Genomic DNA, 24,058 nt, shown 5'->3' on the forward strand with positions numbered 1-24,058 from the left:
TAATTTTAAGAGGGAATTCTGTAATAACAAGGAAAATGTGAAAGTGGGGAAGGAGACGTCAGTGGAAGTCCGCCAAGCCCAGAGGCAGGGAAGCTACCTTCCCAAGAAAGGGACCCTACATTTGGCTCCTGAAGGGTTAGTAGGAAGTGGCATGGTGCCAGTCTCTGTCTGGCTTCCCTGACTAGAAGTTTGTCCTTCCATGATCTAATGGTAGCAAATGTGACAAGGAGTGAAAGAGAGTTTCGAAGAGAGGTACAATGAACATGAAAATGCAAAATAAACACCAAATCACCAAGAATGTTTATTTCACTTCATATCAAACTGGCAGAGCAATAAAATAAAAATATTTTCAATTCTTAAAACATTTTACATCAGTTACACTGACCAATAGAGAGAAAACTGAAATCCCTGAGGACCTGCTAATAAATAAAATACTTAAAAATAGAATGTTCTGAGTTCAAAGGAAAATTTCCTGAGCCTGTTCATTTTGGGGAAGTCAATGGCCCTTTGCAAACTTCAGTTTCTCAAAAGGATATCCAGCTGATGCAAGCGTCCGGCCATGACAAGAAGCTGCCTCTTCCAGCAGCACCTTATGCAAAAAGGGGAAATAATCAGCCTTCCTTCAGTCACTTTGTCCATACTTCTGGGAAAGCTATGCACAGAGCAGAAAAGGAAAGTGTTTGCTCTTTGTGGCATGTTACAACCATGCCAGTGTGATTTTAACTTGTCATTAACTAAAATGCACTGTTTACTCAGTGTGAATTTTAGACCAAGGTACACAATCTCTGGGCTGTTTGTGGGTGACCAAACAAGACTCAGATACTTGTGAGGGGGTAAGACTGACACTTTTAAAACTCCAGGATCTAACAAGGAGAAGCTTCTCTGTGAAGACTCAAGATTGAGTACCGGCTTTGTAAGTCTGAAATTCTCTTCGGGGATAGAGTCAAAACACCATATTTCATTGATTCTAGGATGTACTGTCCCCTACACTTTAGAAACTCAAATTCCAGTGGGCTTGGCCATTGTCACAAGCATCAGCTCCTCTACTGACTTTCTTAGCGGCATATAAATAATGGGATGTTTTACAATGAATCGCTTCTTAGATTAAATATGGTGCTCTGTAGTTCAGTATACATAGTGAGCCATATAAAAATAAACCTGACATTTAAACCCTGGTAATTGCTTCAGCTGAAAAGATGCCAGCAAAAACTTTGGTGTCTCAAATTTCAACATGAGCATCACAGCCTCAGGAAGCATTAGAAGGACGATAATGTGGGATGAGCTTGCCCTCTACTTTTGTGTCTGTCCCTAACTGTAGGGAGATTGACTTCACACTTATGGGCCCCATTTCCTCATCTGCAAAATGAGAAAGCGCTATCAGATGGCCCTTACATCTTCCAGCCAAAAAGGAAGGTGATTTTGAATCTTGCACCACTGAGAGTTATGTGTCACCATGGAAATTCCATAGCCACACTGCCCTCAAAGGCTAAGGAGCTTCTTGAGCGGGTTGCTGGCTCAGACTCCTCTTCACCCTTCTCTGCCCCAAACCCCAAGTCAAAGTTTTAAATCCAAAGACTTTCCTGAATCAAGTAGAAAACATACAATTTTAGTAACTTGATTAGGAAAGGATAATTCTTCAGTCTTGGACAATTTACAGACTTTTAAAAACTGCAGAACTCTACTAGATTAAGTTGAACTAAATGACTGCCATAAATTTAAAAATATTAAAAAATCATAGCAAGGGTTCACTTCAAAGTCTTCATGATTGACATAATTTCTATAGATTCTGCTGCTTTAAGTGCTTCCTTCCATGCCTTAGAAGCGCCAGCCAGAAAATGCTTTGTTTTCTGAAAGAAATAACAGAGACATTTCATTTGAATCAACTATTCACATCAGCACCCTGCTCCTACATTGTGATTTTATTCAACGAGAACAATGTGCTTGGTCAAGGAGAATAAATAGTGAGAGATGAGTATTTCAAGTGATGAAAAATGGAATTTTTTTGGCCAAGCAGCATGTGGGATCTTAGTTCACTGAACAGGGATCAAGCCCATGCTCCCCTGCAGTGAGTCTTAACCACCAGATCGCCAGGGAAGTCCCCATAAAATTTTATATTTTTGATATATATATTTTTTAATTCAAAAGTTATAATGTTTTTACCTAAACATGTTAGGATTAAAAACAGGAATAGCAAGCAGCTAAAATCAACAATTGCAGAACAAATGCAAATCCTTAGACCTTCCTATTTAAATGTCATTTCCAAAGTTTCATTCAAACTATTTTAAATGTTGTGGTAAGTCATTTAACTAAGTTATTAATAAAGGCAGACTCTCTCTTTAAAATTCTCTTAAATTCAGTCAATTACACATTTGGATTGCTGTTCCTTGAGCTGACGCAGACACTAATGAGGCTCAATAAAATGACCTAACTTGAGTAAACGTGTTGGTATGGACATCTTGCATTCAAACGGCAAATTCTTGGGCTCTGAGAACTAGAGCTGTTGGGTCAAATGCTGTTATTAAGCAGCTAGAATGTATGCTTTATCCAAAGAGATGAAGGAAAGAAAGAGAGCAGAAAAAGAGAAAGCAAAGAAGGAAGGAAGGAAAATAAAGACAGGGGAGGGAGGAAAAGAAAAGAGAGAGGAGGGAGGGTCGGGGAGGAATGAGAGAGAAAGGAAGAGAGGGAGGGAAGAAAGGAAGGTAAAAAATAAAAAAGAAGTTTGTGGCATTGCCAATGCCCTGCCATACAGTCATTACTGCCTGGTATTCTAGAGAGCAGGGTCCACCTTTGAACGCCAAGTCATTGATTTCCCATGTCCCTACTCTACCTTTAAAATGCACTGGGCCTCTTTCCATGAGGAAGAGAGGTTTATGAAATGAAAAAGTGATAACTGGCTGACTACAATTTGTTTGTAGGTCAGAAATTTATATACAGTTAGAGGATGAGGATTTTTATGTCTTCAATATTCACTATCTTTCACAGCAAAGGTCTTTAAATACTACATATACTTCTTAAGCAATTTAAAGACTTACATGTAAACGTACATAATATGCTAGCTGAGTATTTCTGTCTAATCGATTTTGTTTCATAAGAGACAGTGAATTTCACCAACACCAAACCGAGAAGCGTGGGAGAGAGACTTTTCCAGTTCCACTGTGACTCTCTGAATCCTACCCACCCCTCCTGTCACTCCCAGGAAGACACTAAGATCAGTAACATGCAAGAAGATCAACTCTTTAAAAGAAAGCAATAAATTAGCACTGTAGACAAATTACACACATGGATAGATGAAAAGAAAACCTATGATCTGTTTAGGAAGATATCCTTTCAGAGGTTTTCTTTGCTCGTATATACATGTATATGCCCATTTGGGTTAAAAGAATTACAGTTCACGAGGAGTTTCATTTGGTAATGTTTTGTCTTCAGAGACATTCCCTCCAGTTGACATTGCCTTGGGGCATGTTGAGTGCCAGTGCCAGCACCTGAGTGCCATACAGGACACCTTTGCAGCCACCGCGGGCTTAGCAGTTCTGCTCCAGGAGCCTTTGTGCTTTACTCATGAGGTCAGAGTACTAATCACCTGGTGCGTGATGATGCTCTTGCCCATGGGATTTCCCAGGCAAGCATACTGGAGTGGGTTGCCATTTCCTCCTCCAGGGACTCTTCCCCACCCAGACATTGAACCCGTGTCTCCTGTATTGGCAGGTGGATTCTTTACCACTGAGCCACCTGGGAGGCTCATATTTGTTTGTAGCAGTGCCTTAAGTATAGGCATGCAATAGCCACAAAAGAGATTAACAAGAGCAAATAAAGTGTTCAAGAATAAAGGGGAAATGTCCTCATTCAAGTAGGTATGGAATGGTCTTGGTACCCTCTCAGCTGTGGGAACCAGAGAGGCCATTCTGCAGGTGCACCAGGCCCACCAGTGTAAGACCTGACGCAAGGCGTTGTTTGTTTGCAGTCATATTGCAAGGAAGCTTCAAAGACTCCAAAACTACAGTCACTAGTCTAAACGCAACTTGATTCTGTGAAGATGAAAGGTTCTTACCACTGATGTTACTGATAGATCAAACTGTAGTTATTATCAAGCAAAGAGTAATCAGGGTCATCTGTAAAGGGCAGAACAGAGAGCAACACTAAGTTAACATTTCTTCATGATAAGATCTTAGCCCTTTTCAAATCAAACCATTCCACTCTGAGTCTGGTGACTGCTATTTTGTAAGAAGAAAACATATTTGGCAACAAAACCTACAAATAATAGTCATAACTACAAGCCAGAAAACATACTGGAAATTTCTATTAGAATTTCTTTGCCCTTTTTCATCCTTACCCAGCTATCATTCCCCACAGTAAAATCATCTTCAGAAATGGACAAAAATAAGTCCCATATTATCAAGTGGTAATTAAAAGGCTATGAGAAATAAATTAACTTACATCCTTACAGAGTTCCAAGATGTAATTTCAGCCACTAAATTTTTGCTAAGATGCTAAATGCAGCCTAAGATGTCTCCTCCCTCTTCCCTTGAACATAGGTAGGTGTATCTTTTATTCAAATAATAGGTATTTGCTCAGAACTGGCTACGTGCCCAGTACTGTGTTACATTTTGTGATTGATTCAGGAGAAAACAAAATGTCTGCCTTCAAGGATCTTGTAATTACCCAGGGAACACAGGCTAACAAAAAGCACTAAATATTTCATTCTCCCAGAGGTATTATAGGAGTTCAGAGAGAAAAAGACACCAGAGTGATTCCTGAAAGATCCAGCTGTGGACAGTGCACAAAATATATTAGGTTATATGTTTCTAGACATCTTCTATAAATTATGTTTCAGTATCATCCAAAGGAAACTATATCTCAGTTTTGCCATTTTCATGGCCTAAGTTAAACTAGTCTCTTAGTAAAAATCCCTTATAAGTTTCTTTTGGTACTTGAGCAACTGAATTCTCTTGGATAAGCTATAAAACAGAACACAAATTACCAAATTCCACTCTGACAAAGAGTATTATAGTTTCTAATAATAAGTTCATTCTCTTGGAAATTTTATTCTATTCATTCCCTTCCCTCCTTTTATTTCAAAATTCTAGCTACTCAACCTTAAATAAAACCTGACCTAAGATTTCAAATGATCTTTCTTGGTGGCATACCTGGTAGGCTTTTAGGATTTGGGAGAGGTCCTCTCCTGTAAGAAATGGAAACCAAAATCTTTCAGATAAGTTCTTGCTGTTTTTTCTAATTTTCTACTTCACTCTACAAACATACTGCATGCTAGTCACATTGGGTTTCTGCTCTGGAGGGTTAAGAAGACTTCAGATGAAACAAAAGCTCTGCAGCACTGACCTCCTGGATCTAGGCTGCAAATACTACCCTATGCTAGGGAGCAGGATGCCCAGAGCTCTGCTCCTCAGCCCAGAAATCTATTGTGTGGGCCAGAGTTCCTGATCACCTTGGACAGTTTTCACATGCAAAACAGGAAGTCAAACAGCTCCTACCTCACCTTGAGAATTAAAGGAAACAATTCCTAGTAATTGCTTTGAGCAGCACTTAGCATTCTTTTTCATAAATATTTATTATTTATTTATGTGTTTGGGTGCGCTGGGTCTTTGCTGTGACACACAGGCTTCTCTAGTTGTGGCAAGCAGACTTAGTTACCCCATGGCATGTGGGATCTTAGTTCCCCAATCAGGGCTAAACCTCTGTCCCTTGAATTGGAAGGTGGATTCTTAACCATTGGACCACCAGGGAAGTCCTGCGCTTGGCTTTCTCCCTACTCAAACACTCCCCTATCTTTTTAAAATTTGGACTGAAAATTCAACAGCTTAGATTTCAGGGTGACTGTATGTAAAAGAGAAGCTTCTCTTCCCTCAGAATCCTTTATATCAGGGGCAGCAAATCTTTTCTGTAAAGGGCCAGAGAGTAAATGATTTAGGCTTTGCTGGCCACATGGCATTTCTATCTCAATGCTACTCATCTCCACCATGAAAGCAGCCACAGACAGAAAGGAAACAGATGAGCAGCAAAACTCTACATACGAACATGGATGTTCACGTTTCATGTGATGTTCACGTGGCACAAAAGAGTTTCCTTTCCATTTTTCTCAACCATTTAAAAACATGAAAACTGTTCTTAACTTGTAGGCCCTACCAAAACAGGTAGGCTGGATTTGACTCACAGGGAGCCAGAGTTTGCCAACTCTTGCTTTCTACAAGAAAGGTCTAGGATTGGGACTCCCCAAGTGGTCCAATGGCCAAGATTCTGAGTTCCCAATGCAAGGAGTGTGGGTTCAATCCCTGCTCAGGGAACTAGATGCTGCAACTAAAGATCCTGTGTGCCGCAAGTAAGACCCAATACCACCAAATAAATAATAAATAAATAAGTAAAAATCAATAAACATTATTAATAGAAAAGTATAGGATTCGTGCATAAGTAATAATAATCACACTCAAGCATGACACAATCCTCCTTGAACTATGACTAGTACAGTCCATTTAACATTTGTCCTAAAAACACTATTTCCAAAAATCCAGAAACCTCTCTAAGCAAATGCAATGGTAGACACATTCTGATTCTAACATGTTCATATTAGAATTGGAACACTAAAAATAAAAATGCGCATTAAAAGAACTTTTCTTTTTTGGCCTCATTGCAGCATGTGGCATCTTAGTTCCCCAACCAAAGATCAAACCTGAACTCCCTGCAGTGGAAGTGTGGAGTCTTAACCACTGGACCACCAGGAAGTCCCTAAAAGCACTTTTCTTCATGTGAAAGAAAGCTGGATATTACCTTGCCGAGTTAGGCCCTGTAGCCTTTCCTGGTGGGGCTGCATTCTTCTGGGGGCAGTAAAAATTCTCATACATGATGGGTGCTAGGGAATCATCAAGACATAAAATGTTAAGAACTGATGACTTCCATTCTCAATGACATGTGATACAAAAGACTGATAGAATTGCTTGAATAGCATCCCCCAGCCTATCACTCCATTCACCTGGTGGAGTCTGTCCAGTTCTGCGCTGATTCACAAAGTACTCAATGTCCTTCTCGATACTGCACATCTCTAAACTCTTACGGACTTTTTCATACATCTAAAAAAAAAAGAAGATAAATCAAGGTAGAGGTATGTCCATAAAAATAGTGGCATGGAGTATTAAAATGGGAGGTTTGATGAATGGCTATTTTCCAAATTTTGTCTTCAAAAGAAAAAAAAAAAAAAAGATACCATAATGTCCTGGACTCACACAGAGGGATTTCTTTGATGTGTAGCTGCTATTACATTTTTTTTTTAAAGATGACAAAAAAATAATATCTTTGCAGCAGCACAGTAATCTTGGCAGAAAGACTTTTTAAAAAATGGATGGGATGAAGAGACTAGATACCAAGTCCCATGACGAATCCTACACACAAATGCAAAGACAATTGGAGAAAAGTCAGTCAATCCTACCTGTCTTCTGGGTGTCATTCTTCAAAACTGAATGTCCCATCTAAGTGCGAGTGGCTATTTCTTAGGAAAGAAGGTTGTGATGATTTGATTCTGGTCCCTCTGAGACCTGGGAACCCAGAACAGTTGCTGTGCATGAGGTAAACCTGGGTCACTAGTGGCCCTTAACACTGCTGACGCTAAACCTCGAGCCCTGGAGTAACCATTAGCCTGGGCGTGGCTCAGCCTGCTAGTTCCTGGTACTTACTGTCCTGGAGTGACCCCGTTCCAGACTGGAGCAGTCCCTGGGACTCACATTCATGTTGTTACATCTCTGTTTTCCTTAAATTAAGCTGCATTTGGGTCCTTTCTTTGCTCTCCTGCCCTAATTGTGAATTTCTCAGTGAGAGACTCATGATGGTAAAGTGAGCCAGGAGTCAGGCAAGTTAGGTGTTTATCTGGGTCCATACTCACTGTGTATGCAGTCACTGTACCTACCTGGGCCTCTAATGACAGGGGATGAACTAACAAATGTCTCTGACTCCTCCCACTCTACGAATCTAATATGCAGAGCATCCTCCGTGGATAACTCTGACTCACCTCATCACTTGTGACGCATTGTTGTGAGAGCTGATTCATATGTAACCACAGTGCATTTCGAAAGAAGTTTATTCGTTCACATTCTTGAGTCTCAAACACCTGTAGAAACATGTACACACATGCAGAGAAAGGGTCTAGACTGGCTATGATGTAAGAAACAATTTCAACCTTGAATTATCTGTAAGCTTATAGTCTCATTTAGTGCACTCCCACCCACCGCTGAGGAAGCTCATACACTCTTAACTCCGGCAAATGGATTTTTTTTTTTTAGGTTTTTTTTTTTTTCATTTTTTAAATTTTAATATCTTTAATTCTTACATGCGTTCCCAAACATGAACCCCCCTCCCACCTCCCTCCCCATAACATCTCTCTGGGTCATCCCCATGCACCAGCCCCAAGCATGCTGTATCCTGCGTCAGACATAGACTGGCGATTCAGTTCTTACATGATAGTATACATGTTAGAATGTCATTCTCCCAAATCATCCCACCCTCTCCCTCTCCCTCTGAATCCAAAAGTCCGTTATACACTTCTGTGTCTCTTTCCCTGTCTTGCATACAGGGTCGTCATTCGGCAAATGGATTTTAATAACATACTAACACAAATAGGGCTGGATACAGTTTTGCACATAAGAGGTGATGGTGAACCCAGCCGTCAGTGTTCTAACCTGAATTGTGGCTCACATTCTCCACTGCCTAATGGACATCTGCATGTGGGTAGCTTGCCAGAGCCTCCAATGCAAAGTTTTGCCCTCAGGTTTCCCTGATGGTCCAGTGGTTGGGGGTGTGCTTTGCATTGCAGGACACATTTCAATGCAGAATTTGCAATGCTAATTCAGTCCCTGGTCTGGAAAGATCCCACCAGCCGCAGGGCAGCTAAGCCTGTGAGCCACAGCTACTGAGCTTTTTGCACTCTGGAGCCCACAAGTCACCACTACTGAAGCTCATGAGCCACCACTACTGAAGCCCACACCCTCCAGAGCTTGTGTTCTACAACAAGAGAAGCCCATGCACCACAAACTAAGGAATGGCCCCCATTTGCCTCGACTTGAGAAAGTCTGATTTCAGAGGCCTGGAATTGGTCTGATAATAAGATCTGCATCTAACAAGGATGTTGGTACAGGTCCCAGGACCTCCCTTTGAGAACCACTGGTAAGAAAAATGTGTAGACAGGGTGACAGAAACTTGAGGAAGTTTCCAGGTGGAGTCTTTATTTTCTCCGGGACATTGTGAGGCAAGTGTTGAAAATGAGGAGGGCCATGGCAAAACGAAAGGTGAGAATAAAAATTCTAAAGCCAGCTCTGTTGCTCCCTGCACCCCTTTGTCACAGAGAAAGGCGAAGCTTTCAGTGGAAAGTCACCAAGAAAGTGAAAGCGAAAGTAGCTCAGTCGTGTCTGACTCTTTGCGACCCCATAGACTATACAGTCCATGGAATGGTCCAGGCCAGAATACTGGAGTGGGTAGCCTTTCCCTTCTCCAGGGGATCTTCCCAACCCAGGGATCAAACCCAGATCTCCCGCTTTGCAGGCAGATTCTTTACCAGCTGTACAAGGGAAGCCCTGGACGTCACTAAAGAATTAATTGATTCAGCTGCTTCATACCTGCGAACCAAACAGAGCAAGGCCATTGACAGAATGGGACAGCACGATCAGGTTAGGCAAGAAGCAGAAAGACAAGGTTTGCAAGAAAACATTCCAGTCCTTTCATCCCCTACTTAAAGTCCACATTTCTAATTTCCCTTCAAGCAATTCTACGAAAGTAGAGGGAGAAAGACCCGCGCGTTTGCTTCCAGGTACCTCGCAGGCCTTGATGTGCTCGCTCTGCCACTCATTCCGGACCTTGTCCAGCGTGTTGACGTGCAGCATGTACACCTTGTCTGCAATGGAGGGGAGGGGCCTGGGTCTGGAAACTGGGAGGAGCGGAGCTTGCAGACCTAGCACCCAGGCCCCTCCCGAGAGCTCACAGGGCTCCTGGGGACTCTGAAGGCTGGCAGGCCATAATTACATCTCACCCTCATCATAGCTTTGTGAAAAATAAGCAAAGGCAGGCATCACTTTCTTTCCAAAGAAAAGCCAGAAATGTTCCAAAGAAAGAGAACTAAAGGCTGACAGAAAAAAAAAAACAAACAAACAAACCTCACCAGGGTTTCCCTCTACCTCTTTCTATTTTGAGGAAAATTAAATGAGGCAGGCAGAAAAGTGAACTAGCAAGTCACTTCAGTTTTGGATTTAGAGACTTAAGGGACCACGGTCATGAGAGGTTTGTCTCTTGCAGGAAACTCTGGGAATTAGAAGCCTTTGCAAACTCTTGGTTTGGATCCTTAGATTTCAGTGATGATGAGACCTCACAACTTGGCTGTTTCTTTCACAGCAGAGAAGACGTATCAGGGATGAAATGGGGTTTTAAGATGATTGTACCCAATAAGTAAGAATGGGTACATGATTTCAAAGCAGCTATCACATGACCCAACCCCATCACACCCCCATGCCATTCAGTCACCTGTCAGGTGCTTAGCATGAGCTAAGCAGGCAGGGGCCAGAAACCGCTGCCTCTTTTGCTTCTCCCACTTTCCAGGGTTCTGATATACCCCGCTTCCCTGCCTCCCTTCCTTCCCTCTGTCCTTCTCTTCTTTCCTTCAGATACCTTGCTAATCCTATGGTACAGGCATATATTCATTATTGTATGGTATATAAACTACCTTTCTCAGACAGATTCAGCCCCACCACCATCCTCCCCCATCCATTGGAGCACACCCCTCACCCGAGTCTTCTACTGCAGTCTTTGAAGTTGCCAGTTTCACAAAAAGCTGTGAGGACCAGGAAAAAACAAGAAGTCAGGAATGCTGGGCCAGGCTTCTAAAGGCAAAACAGGTTTAAAAGCAAAGTCTGCAAAGAGACAAGTTCTAAGTCATACCTGTGTTTCTCTTGTAAGTTAATCATTCAACTTGCCCTCTAATCTTCCTAAAACATATCCCTACCTTCTGATTGCTAACAATCTTTATCCAGATTTCATAAAATTCAATTTATAAAAGACCCAAGCAAGAGGCAGCCTCGTTATAAGGAACAGATGAGATGGAGTTTTGAAGAAAGATGAAAACATCAGAACCCCTCCCCTATGACCAGGTTTCTCTAGCTCTTCCCTAACCCTCAAAATAGAACATGGGTTTTTCTGGCTCAGAGGACTCTAATAGCCTGAAGGAGGGTATTGCCAGGAGCTTAGAGTGCAAGTCCATTTTTTGTCTGTTTGTTAAGATCATTCATTGGCTCTAGCTTGACATATGCGAATCTTGGATTTTTCGGGCTGTTGGCTCTCCCAGGTACCTTTTCTTGTTGCTTCGGGTTTGCCACGTTGGCACTGCGGTGGACAGCCTGCTCTGCTTCATCTTTGTCTCGGCATTTCTGCTCATAGTTCTTCTTTGCCTTTGTAGTTATGAGACAAAAGAGGACCAAAACAGATAAGCAGACAGTGACTCTGAGGAGCAGCCGCCCTAACCGCCCCCACCCCAGCCAGCAAATAAGAGGGCACGCTGATCAGGGCTGTGATCACCTCTAGACTGTGTGTGCTCAGAGCAGCTGCTCTTTTTAGTCTATCTTTGGAAGACTTCTCCATCCCCTTTCCAAATCATGTATGTAGTGGCAACCTGGTCAAGGAACTAACAACTCCTATTTGGCAAAAACGAAGTCCATGAACTTTAAAAATTTACTGAAACAAAAGACTGACTATGAATTAGGCAAAATCAAATTCTGATGTAACTAGAGGATGTGTAATCCAACATTTATTCATTACACTCAGAACTGAGATGCAATGATTTGGTCCTGATAACTATAACTAACAATGCTTCAGTATTCTCATGTGCTTCATTACAGCATGTGGGCAGTGGGGAGGGCACCAATCTCATCATTTCTGTAGCTCAAGGTGGTCATGCTCCTTCTTGATTTAAAGAATTCTGTTTTCGGTAGTTTAAAAGTAGGTGTGGTCTCTCCTGTGCTACCATTACTATTAGCAGTGTGTAATCAGTTCACAAAGTACACTTACTGAATCAAATAATTGTATTTCAACTCTTGAAGCCAAGACTTAACTTGTTCAAACAAAGCAAAGCTGTGAATCAGTTGGCTAATGAATAAAAAATGATAAACCCCCCAAAAATGCTTGACTAAGAAAGAAGACACCTTTGCAGAGCTGGTTTGTGCTCGTCAAATATCTCACATGCTTTCCTACACTTCTCAGCTTCCCCTGCAATTCAATTGGGGTTAACACACACACACATACATATAATACATATATGCCATAATTTTCTTAACCTACTCTCTACTGGTGGACATTTATCCTATTTCCTATTTTTATTACATAAAAACACTCCAATTTTTACTGTGGGTAGTGTGAATTTACAGGCCAAATTCCTAGAAGCATAATTGTTTGATAAAAGAATATACACATACTTCCCTCCAAAATGGTTGCCCGCATCTATACTCCTATAAACACATATGTGAGGGTATGGTGGGCTCATATTCTTACTAACACTAAAATAAGACAATGCTTTTAACCTTTTCTAATACTAGAAGCATATCCCTTTTTAATTTGCATTTTATCTCATTGCTAAGGTGATATATCCTTTCTACTCCATGTCTTTTACCTTTTTTTTTTTTGGAGCATTATAATTTTAATTGATTTTTAAAAGCTCAGTCTATACTAGTAACACTGCGGCTGCTACTGCTGCTAAGTTGCTTCAGTCGTGTCCGACTCTGTGCGACCCCATAGACGGCAGCTCATCAGGCTCCGCCTTCCCTGGGATTCTCTAGGCAAGAACACTGGAGTGGGTTTCCATTTCCTTCTCCAATGCATGAAAGTGAAAAGTGAAAGTGAAGTTGCTCAGTCGTGTCCGACTCTCAGCAACCCCATGGACCGCAGCCTACCAGGCTCCTCCGTCCATGGGATTTTCCAGGCAAGAGTACTGGAGTGGGGTGCCATTGCCTTCTCCGACTAGTAACACTAACTGGCTGTAAATTATATGTTACTAATGCATGCCAAGTCACTTCAGTCATGTCCAGCTCTTTGTGACACTATGGACTGTAGCCTGCCAGGCTTCTCTGTGCATGGGATTCTCTAGGCAAGAGTACTGGAGTGGACTGCCATGCCCTCCTCCAGGGGATCTTCCCAACCCAGGGATCAAAGCCACATCTCTTATGTCCCCTGCATTGGCAGGAGGGTTCTTTACCACCAGTGCCACCTGGGAAGCCCCGTGTGGTACTAATATCTTTCTCCCATATCATCTCTCATCATATGATATTTTTTCTTTTGCTCTAAAGAAGTCTTAAATTTTAAGGCTGTCAGTGATCAATCTTTCTCTTTTCTGTATTATTTTTTAATATGACATATTAGGGACTTTTTCTGTGTTGCTACATAGTCCTCATAATCATATCTTTAAAGGTTGTACAATTTAACCTTTCTTCATTTTTTGGTAATTAAATCATTTCCAGTTTTCTTATAAGTACTGAACACAGTAGTGCATTTTGTTTTTCTCATTTTGGATGATTTTATAGTCTTAGATTCTTTGCATAAAATTGATGGGGTATGATCACATTTTTGACTCTAAAAGCATATCATAAAATGTCTTTTTTAAAATGTATATGGGCTCCAGGGAAGATAGAGCACATTTACTCTTCCCTATTGCTCCACACAAGTATAACTAAAACCTCTGAGCATTCTACATAAAACAAACACAAGATGCTAAAAGGTAGAGAGAAGACAGATTGACTAATGTCCTTGGTCTCAGACAGTAACCTAGAAGCAAGTGCCCCGAGTTTTCTTTTGGCCTCATATATCACAGAATGGGTGCCAAAGCAGCAGACAACCAAGAAATGCTGATGGGCATAAACAAAAAATAGTCCCAATGGAAACCTGCTCTCTCCGGCCAAAAGGCCAGAAACGGGACAGCATAGTAGGACAGGAAGAATCCTCCAAGTTCCACAGCAGCCAAACACCACATGAAAAAACTCTCCCACCCACCACACATCCAGCAAAGGCCAAGTGGGGACTTCCACACTCACCAGGCTACACTGAGGTTCCCAACTCCCCTGCTAAGGTGGTATCAGAGAAGGACAAATATCCGACTTGGACTTTCATTCCTACCCGGAGATAACGAAGCAGCACACACAGGGCCAGCAGAGACTCTGTGAGGTGCCTGGACTTTCACCATCTCCACCTGCCAGTAATGAGGTGCACCACCTCCCTGCTGCAGTGGCATCAGAGGTGTTCTAGTGGAGAGTAAGAGCTTTAACCACTCCCCAGTAGTAACACTGACCCTATGGTGTCAGTAGAGGCTGGGGGGTGGTGGAAAGGACCCTGGATTTTACCCCCTCATACCTCACTGCTAGAGTGCTATCAGACTAAGGCAGCTAAAACAGAACATTTAAATAAGATTTAGAGTCTTGCAACAAAATACCTAAAATGTCCAATATCAGTTGAATATCACTCATGATACCAAAAACCAGGAAGATCTCAAACTGCTTGAAAAAAGACCATCAAGAGATTTCAACATTAAGATGACAGAGATGTCTGACAATTATCTGACAGATTTTAAGGCAGCCATCATAAAAATGTTCAATAAACATTTGTAAACACAGTGGGAAAATGAAAAAAAGTCTTGGCAAAGAAAAAGAAAATCTCAGCAAAAAAAATAGAGGTTAAATAAGAACCAAATGGAAACTTCAGAACTGAAAAATTTACTACTTGAAAGGATAGACTTATGAATGGAAGAGACAGAAAAAAGAACTGGTGAACAGGAAGACAATACAATAGAAATTATCTAATCTGAAAAACAGAGAGCAAATAGGCTCTAAAAAATGAACAACTCCTCAGGAACCTTTGACACCATATCAAAAGATCTAACATTCATGTCCTTGGAATCCTAGGAGAGGAGTGTGGGCGGAAAAGGTACCTGGCGAAATAAATTCTGAAAACGTTCCAAATTTGGCAAAAGAAATAAACCTACAGATTCCAGAAACTGACCAAACTGAAAACAAGATAAAGCCAAAGAAATCCATGATAAGACACAGAGGTAAACGTCTGAGAACTAAAAAACAGAAAATGTCTTAAAACAGAAATGATACCTTATCCATAAGAGAAAATTAGTTTGAATTATAGCAGTTTTCTTATTAGAAACTATGGAGGTCCCAAGGAAGCGACACAACATTCTTCAAGTACTAAAAGAAAACTGTCAGCACACAATCCTATATCCAGTGACAATATCCTTCAAGAATGAAAGGGAATTCACTAAAGGAAAGCTAAGAGTGTAACAGAGCGTAGCAGGGCAGCTCTTAGCACACAGACGTTACTGTGGATCATTACTCCATACTGTTACCAGGCAACGGGTCCTGCTCAGCCATTGGCCAGCACCACAGTGGACCCTTCCCACAGGCAACCATCAATGAGAGACCATTAGGGACTTGATTTAGCCAGCGGTCAGTAGGGTGGTGGTCATCAGGTGGACAGTGAGGTAAGAGGTAGATGCTTGCCTTCTCCCCTGGGCCCTCCAGCCTGTTCCCTGGTCTTGGGCCAGTGGGTGATGGGGGACCAAGGAAACAGGGTGGGTACTGTGTCAGGCAGGGCTCAAAAGCCCTCACCAAGGCCACCCAATAGCCTTGGCCCAGGCCTTCAGCAGTGTTGAACCTCTCCCCCATTCTTGTCTCTGTGACCTAATATCAGCAGCAGTTTGTGTGGGTCTCAGTCTGTGGGACCTGCCCCGCCCTCTCGGGCAGCCGGAGGAGCCTGAGAGCCAGTTACTTTAGACATCTGGCTCCCTCAGTGATGATAGCTGGGCAAGGTGAGGGAACCTGGCCCCAAGGGAGCTGCCAACTGAGATCTGCCTCCTGTTAGCCAGGACCGGGACCTTGGTGGCTGAAAGTTGTGCCTTGGGACCCTGCCCTTTCTTGTCAGGACAGAGAATAACATTTGTTTGGCAGAAACTTACAGGTACATTGTGACCTGACCGTGACCTGACTTCAAGAATAAAGGATCTGACACCCACAAGTTTGCCACAACTAGCCACACCCCTCCCTCACCTTTTCTATAAAAGGGCTTTGCTAAAAGCTTCCAGGGAGTTTGGGGGTTTTAAGACATGAGCCACCCATCTCCTGGCATGGCCCTGCAATAAACCTTTGTTCCAAACTCCAATGTTTTAGTATTGTTTGCCCTCAGTGCGTGTCAGACACATGGGCTTGGTGTTTTCGGTAACAAGAGTAGTTATTACTGGCAGACCTACCTTTAAAAAAATGCCTGAAGAAGTTCTCTAAGCAAAACAAAATTATAAAAAGAAACCTTGAAACATTAGAAGAAAAAAAAAAAACCACTCAGCAAAAAGTGGGCAAATAAAATACTCTTCCTTTTTCTTCTTGTGTTTTCTAAATTTTTGACAGTTGAAGCAAAAATTTTAACAATGTTACAGTTCTAAATGTAGGCAGAAGAAGTAGGAAATTTATATTTCAACAAGACTTTCTCTTTGTAAGAGAGCTTTCCCTAGATTGCTCAAAACATAAAAATTCTGGGAGTAATCATATATCAACCAACACCATTTCTGCATTATACTGACATCATTCTCTATCAATCAGTTTTCAGGTGCTCAGCATCAAAGTGTTAGGTAATTAGTACAGGAAAAAGGAGTCCAAAATAGCAGTGGCTAAAAGACAAAGAAAGGGAAAAGCCTGCAAAAACGGAACAAAAGAATATCTGCCAACTGGAGAGAGAACCTCAGGTCAAACAAATAGGCCCCCTTCTTGGCTAGCCCAATTTGCATAGGGCAGGCTCAAGGTGGAGAGGAGACAAACATATAGAAGGAAGAAGCCAAGACAGATTGAGGCCTCTCCTTTGGGGTCGGCCCGCCTTCATATCTCGAGGGTGTAATTTCCTTTCCTTGCCAAATAAAATTCTGAGCTGTAACTAAGCTGTAACACTGGTCTGCCGTTTCAAATCTTTGCTGCGGCAAGACAGAACCAAGGAAATTTCACACTCCCCCAACATATCTGGTGCCGTTTCTTGGATTTAACCTGGCTGAAACAACCTCAGCTCAGCACTCGCGAGGCGGAGGCTAAGCACAGCAGAAGCCCAACTCAGCAAAAGCTCTCTCTGTGGAAGCTGAACATGAAGAAACAGAAGTGACAAGAAGCCCAGCATGCTGGAAACCAGGACAGCAAAAAACAAACTCAGCAGAAAGCTCACACAGCTCAGCCTCAGATTCCAGACCTCCAGTTAAGGTAGGAGGTACTCACCCCTATGGCTGGAAGGACATATGGCTAACAAAATCTTAATTCCTTTATAATCTCTCGTTTCTTGTTTCCTTGAACCCCCTGCAAACAGGCAAGCGGCAGTGGGTGCAACTGGGGGACTCTGGCAAGGACTCTTCCCCAATATGTCACAAAGGCTCTACTCTCTGCTACGCCCTGGTAGCTGTTGCCCAAGAGGGTGAGGGTTCTTCTGTCCTTAATCATCTTCGTGCCAAGGATCAGGCCAATGAAAACTGTGAGCACGGGTCAGGTATTTAGCAGACTTTCCGGCAGGTTATGAAGGGGATTCCTCAGCACATTTTTCCCACTGCTTTTTCCTCCTGTCCTTCAGTTCCTCTCTCCAACTATCCCACTGCTTACAAAGTACTGGGCAGGTCATCATCTTTCCATTTCTGAAAATTGTGTTTGAAACTGTTTATACCTAAGATTGGGATTCAAGCCCACGTGGCAGGGACTCTGTGCTATGCTTAGTCACTCAGTCATATTCAACTGGGACTTGAGCCCAGCCAAAACCCATGGTGGCTGGTTTTAGGACCTAATGAAGCTCAGGTTCTTGATGTCTCATTGCCAAAAAAATTCAGTGAGAGACACAGTGATAGGTAAGGGGTGGATTTGTTCAGATTCAGAGAGATGCACACTCCAAGAGTGGGCCATCACAGAGGGTGAGTGAGGCAGCCATGAAATGTGGTGTGGTTAGTTTTTTATGGGCTGGGTAATTTCATATGCTAGTGAATGGGAGGACCATTTCAACAATTGGGGAACTACCCACTCCTTGGTCTTTTGATAGTGCCTTGGACGTGTCATGGAGCCTCTGGGTGTGTTGTTTAGCTTGCAGACTGAGGACCAAAGTTTAGTAGAATTTGACTGGTCTGCCATCTTGGACCCATTTGATTTTAATCGGTTTATGTTATACCCTTGGGCTATGTCATTCTTTCAACAGTTGTGCCCTGGCCCCTCCCTCCTGTTTCATGCTCTTTTCCTGAGCCCAGTGTGGGCCCACAATGTTGCCTCTACAATCTTCTGGAGGGACAACCAGAAAATAACTGACCCTTGGGAGGGAAACACTATATAATATCCAATCCCTCTAGAGACTCAGGCCTTCATCTTCCATGCTTCTTACTTTATGTGCAGCAACAGCATCTCTCCGTGAACCCGCTAGGGCAGGTGACAGGCACACAATGCCTGCTAAAAGTCCATCTGTTGGTGGCATCCCTTCAAGGGCAATTGGGCTTCCAGGGATAATGTTTGCCTCTTTGGGAGTTAGCCCTTCAGGCCATTTGGACCCAAACCCTTACCACCCTTCTCCTAAAGTTACAAACATACCCCCAGATCAAATCTCCACTCCACTTTTATGGAACATCTGGTCTGTTGCTTCTTATCAATTTGTTCTTAAGCCACTTACTAACTCCTACAGCTAGGACCCTGCCCCCTTGTAGGCAACATTGCTTATTATTAAAATACTCTTAATGCCCCTACAGGACCAGATAACCCACTCCTATGTCATTACTTCTGTTATTACCTAAAATGAAAGTGAAACAAAGTGAAAGTGAAGTCACTCAGTCGTGTCCGACTCTTTGCGACCCCACGGACTGTAGAGTACTGGAGTGGGTTGCCATTTTCCTTCTCCAGGGGATCTTCCCAACCCAGGGATCGAACCCTGGTCACCTGCATTCCAGGCAGACGCGTTAACCTCTGAGCCACCAGGGAAGCTCACCTAAAATGGGTCTATGACAATAAAATGTTTACCATTGGAAACACCCTAAACTACTCTTATGGGAGGACTAAGGAAAGAAATCTGACTTACATTCCCTCAGAGCAGTAAGAAGATAAGGTTTCGCCAGGTTCCCAGTCTCAGGGCACAGGCTTAGATTGCTTTACATCATGGTATCTATTCCCATCCGTGATGGACAAACCGGCAATGAGTTAAGATTACACCCCTTAATCCTACCCAGCATTAGTCACACTGGAGACCTTGGGGATGCCCAACTCCAGCCTGGGGTCCTAGGAGGTCAACCTGCCTTGACCTGCCTATTAGGGGAAGCACACTGACTGAAACCGCCCACCCTGGCCAGGCACCATAGTAACCATTTGCATGAGTTGTTTTATGACAGGAGGTCCTGGTAAGGAACACGGAACTAATAAGTCACCACCAACTGGAAGAGTTCAGGAAAGGTCAAAAAGAGACACCACATGTCCGACCACCTCCCAGAATCCTTCACTGGCATCCATCTTGGCTGAACAAGGCATACACCACCAGGAAGGACTCTGAGTCAGAATGATTGGCTAAAGACAACCTGGAAATTAATCCTATCAACATAAAACTGCAACATAAGAACTTATCAACATAAGACTGCAAGCCACATGGCACAGCAGTTCTCCTGGGTTCCCTTACCCTAGTGCTCTCTGCCCAGGTGCCCTTTCCCAAGAAAATCTCTTGCTTTGTCAGCACATGTGTCTTCTTGGACAATTCATTTCTGAGTGTTAGACAAGAGCCCACTATTGGGCCCTGGAAGGAGTCCCTCTTCCTGCAACATGCCTAGGGATCTGTTCCCTGGGAGGTTGTCACGCCTCACCCTGCTAGGGGATTCACCCAGCCTAGGATCCCAGGAGGTCAACCTGCCTCCTGTCCTCAGGAGGTTGTCACACCTCAACCTGCTTGGGAATCCACCAGTCCAGGGAAGTCGATATGCCTTGACCTGCCCAGGGTTTTGAGCTCCAGGAGGCTGTTATGCCTCAATCTGCCTGGGGATCTGTACCCTGACCCGGGGATGCCTGGCTCTCAGGTTGCAACAGTCCTGGGTAGGATAAGCTTCAGAAAGACTCACCCCTAAGGAAGTCCATCCATGGAATAGAAGGAAGCCTGTTACTATGGGACTGTGCTGAGTCTCAGCAGTAACTCAGGAGCCCAACAAGAACCACATTGCCTTTCTGGAAAGGCTAAAACAGGCCCTTCAAAAGTTTACCAATCTGGACTTAGACCCTTACAAGGGACAGGTGATTTTAAAGGACAAATTCCTGTCCCAATGTGCATCAGACATCAGGATAAAGTTACAACAGCTATGGCAGCTGGACTCTGCTGCCTCTTTAGATGAGATGGTCCAGAAAGCCACCAATACCTTTTATAACAGAGAACAGGAGAGGGAAGCCAAGGCCCAGGAAAGGGAGAGAATGAAAGAGACAAGCCATGCCCAGATGCTGGCCACCCTCCAGGGAAGCCCTATGGCAAACCCCAAGTCCTTGAAGGACAAGGCATGAGACAAATGCCTAATCTGTAGACAGGCAGGAAATTGGGCCAAGCAGTGTTCAGACCGTGGCAAGTCTCCTAAAATGGCTTGCTACAAATGCCATCAATTGGGACATTGGGCAGGACTTTGCCCTCGGGACCCAAGAGCCTCAAGGTCAAGTGCCAAGCCTTCCCTCACAATGGTTCAACAGGACTGAAGCACCCTGCTCTAGCCAGCCCACCTGCCACAGATAACCATCAACAGGGATGGAACCAAGGGTGCAACTGAATGTGGCAGATAGGTCCAAGAATTTCTTGGTTGACACAGGGTCTACCTACTCTTCCTGACCTCCTGTTCCAGAGCCTTCTCCTCCCAAACCTGTACGGTTTGGGGTGCTACAGGAAAAACAATTACAAAAAGATTCACCTGAGCACATCTTTGTTGCTGGGATGGGCAAATACTTTCCCACCAATTTCGGGGGGTCCCTAAGTGTCCTACTCCCTTATTGGGAAGAGATCTTTCCCTGCTTTTGAAATCTTGCAGCTATTGCAGTCCTGATGGAAGATGCTTTAAAACTCTCTCTTGCAGGCAAACTATTTTTACCAGCCACCAAGTGAAACAACTTTTTAATGGGAAGGCCATTTATGGATGTCTGATCAAAGGATCCTCAGGTATCAAGTAGTACTGATGGAAAATCCAGGCCAAACTATATCCCCTTGTGAGGTTCTTAACCCAGCTACCCTCCAGCCTACCCCCGAGGGCTCTCTCCCCTTTCACTCTTGCCTAGAAACCTTGGACCATTGGGCAAAACCCTGAGAGGGACTGTCAGAAGCTCCTCTGACCAATCCTGAGGAAATCTGGTACACTGACAGAAGTAGCTTGGTCTTAGATGGGAAAAGAAGAGCTGGATATGAAGTAGCCTCCAATTTTGAGACCATAGAGGCTAATCCTTTGTCACCAGGTACTTCAGCCCAATTGGCTGAGCTCATAGCCCTGAGCTTTAGAGCGGGGAAAAGGAAAAAGAGTAGCCATTTACACTGACTCCAAGCATGCTTTTCTGGTGCTACAGGCACATGCTGCTATTGGAAAGAAAGAGGCCACCTGACCACCCAGGGTCCCCAGTCAAGTAGAGTGACCAAATCCTTAGGTTCTTGGAGGCAGTCCATCTGCCCACTGAGGTTTCAGTCTCCCACTGTAAAGGACACCAAAAAGGGAGCACGGAAGTGGCACAAGGGAACCAAGCAGCCTATCAGGCAGCTAAGAGCAGCATTACAGAACAGTAACCTAATAGGGGTTGCCACCTTAGTTCCACAGACTAAATGTACCAGAAACTCCTTCATATACTGAAGGTAAGACTCTTAAAGCTAAGAGTGAGAGCTTTCAAGAAGATCGTATGGAATGGTTCCAAGAGGAGGGACTCCTTTTTCTGCCTGGGAAGCTCCAGTTGAAGTTGGTTATTATATCCCCTTATTTAGGGGGGAAAGCCCTCCAAAGATTACTAGAAAGGTCCTTCAGAGGAAAAGGCCTCCAAATAACTATAAGGCAAGTGGTCTCCTTTCGTCCCACTTGCCAACAATCCCCAAAGAGCTCGAAGACCTCAGCTGGCCCAGCCCATCCAATGGCATGGGACCTACCCAGGAGAGGACTGGCAGATGGACTTCATCCAGATTCCAGTTTCTCAAGGGTTTAAATACCTACTAGTCATGATAGACACATTCACAGGATGGATTGAAGGCTTTCCCACCTGGACTGAGAGGGCTGAGGAGGTGGTAAAAAACAATGCTCCATGAAATCACTCCAAGATTTGGTCTGCCCAGGTCATTACAAAGTGACAATGGGACATCATTTACTTCTAAGGTCACCCAAGGGGTCTCTAAAGCACTGGGCATTACTTAGTACCTCCATTGTGCCTGGAGGCCTCAGTCTTCAGGAAAAGTAGCAAGAGCCAACCAATTATTAAAGTCAGTGATAAAAAAGATAACCCAGGAGACCTCCCTGGGATGGAAGGAGGCTTTACCAATAGCTCTCCTCTGCACCCCTATTACCCCTAAGAAACAGGTTGGTCTTAGTTCTTATGAGATGCTATATGGAAGACCTTTTGTTTATATCAATGACCTCTTCCTAGATCCAGAGGCTGACTCTCTTGTCTTATATCATGGCCATTGGGCAATTCCAACAGGATATACACTTGTGGGGTATCAACCAGGACCCAGAAGATTCTAAAGAGCCACCACTATATGCTCCAGGGACTCAAGTCCTAATTAAAGTCTGGAAAAGTGGGTCCCCAAAGGCTCAACTCCAGCCCACATGGGAGGGCCCCTACCCTGTAATATTTTCTACCCCCACAGCAGTTAAGATACCGGGGCACAACTCCTGGATTCACTATTCACGAGTCAAGCTGTGGAAGGAAACAGAAGAGGACACTCATACACCTGGGAGATCTCAGATGCCTATTTAGGACTACAAATGAGTGCCATTCTAATGAACACCCCCAAAATTAAGTTTCTGGAGACAAGATTTCTCAGGATAGCTCTAAAGAGCCAACACAGCTTGGAAGTGGCTGTACCCCAAAATTGACAGGAGATAGAGCTCCTGATCCCTGAACAAGGAGGGACTCAAGCCATCTTAAATGAGACATGTTGTTTCTGGTAAATACCTCCAGCCAAGTTAAAGAAAGTCTCACAGTTCTCAAGAAAAACATTCAGATCCTATGGGATCTCAAAGAATGAGCTGGAGAGTTCTTGGGGTGGCTACACTCTCTCTTTGGGGGATCCTTCTCCTGGCAAGGGTGAATTTGGAGTTGGCTAATATCCCTACTAATCCCTGTTATCACCATATTAATGCTGCTTGTGACTGCTCCATGTATTATCAATTGTCTAACCTGTCTTGTCTCTGCCCAGGTCAACAAACTACAATATGCAATGCCAGTTCAACAAGGATATGTAAAACTACACCTGACCATGGAAAATATCACTCACCCTTAGATGGACACTGCTGTAAGGACTCTGAGGCTTGAGACTAGCAAGAGAGGGGGAGGCCCAATGCCCCTTGCCATCCCAGCTCAGCAGGAAGTAGCCAGAGAGACCTTGACGCCCCTACTCCCAGAGAATTGGGCCTCCCATCTCTTGACAGGGGGATGTTAGGTAGTTAGAATAGGAAAAAGGAGTCCAAAATGGCAGTGGCTAAAAGACAAAGAAAGGAAAAAGCCTGCAAAAATGAAACAAAAGAATATCTGCAGACTGGAGTGAGAACTTCAGTTCTCACACACAAATATACCCTCTTCTTGGCTAGCCCAGTTTGCACAGGGCAGACTCAGGGCAGGGAGGAGACAAGTGTATAAAAGAAGCAAGCCAAGATGGATTGAGGCCTCTCCTTTGGGGTCAGCCCACCTTCATGCCTCAAGGATGTACTTTCCTTTGCTTGCCAAATAAAACTCTGAGCTGTAACCGAGCTGTAACACTGGTCTGCCGTTTCAAATCTTTGCTGTGGCAAGACAGAACTGAGGAAATTTCACACTTCCCAACAAAAAAAACGCAGAATAGACTG

General features: G+C 43.6%; 1 protein-coding gene across 1 annotated transcript in view; it reads right to left on the reverse strand.

The window, feature by feature from the left end:
- Positions 1–277: 277 nt before the first annotated feature.
- Positions 278–24,058, reverse strand: part of PSTPIP2 (proline-serine-threonine phosphatase interacting protein 2) — a 96,276-nt gene continuing 72,495 nt past the window's right edge. The window contains exons 7-15 of the mRNA XM_069568449.1: positions 11,331–11,429; positions 10,771–10,816; positions 9,807–9,886; positions 8,012–8,110; positions 6,983–7,079; positions 6,781–6,862; positions 5,145–5,179; positions 4,049–4,109; positions 278–1,847 (exon numbers count right to left, since the gene is read on the reverse strand). Coding sequence (XP_069424550.1) covers positions 4,057–4,109; positions 5,145–5,179; positions 6,781–6,862; positions 6,983–7,079; positions 8,012–8,110; positions 9,807–9,886; positions 10,771–10,816; positions 11,331–11,429 — 591 coding nt within the window. The 3' untranslated portion in view covers positions 278–1,847; positions 4,049–4,056. The remainder of the gene's footprint in view (positions 1,848–4,048; positions 4,110–5,144; positions 5,180–6,780; positions 6,863–6,982; positions 7,080–8,011; positions 8,111–9,806; positions 9,887–10,770; positions 10,817–11,330; positions 11,430–24,058) is intronic.

Source organism: Ovis canadensis, chromosome 23 (genome assembly GCF_042477335.2).
Source record: "Ovis canadensis isolate MfBH-ARS-UI-01 breed Bighorn chromosome 23, ARS-UI_OviCan_v2, whole genome shotgun sequence".
NCBI lineage: Eukaryota > Metazoa > Chordata > Mammalia > Artiodactyla > Bovidae > Ovis > Ovis canadensis.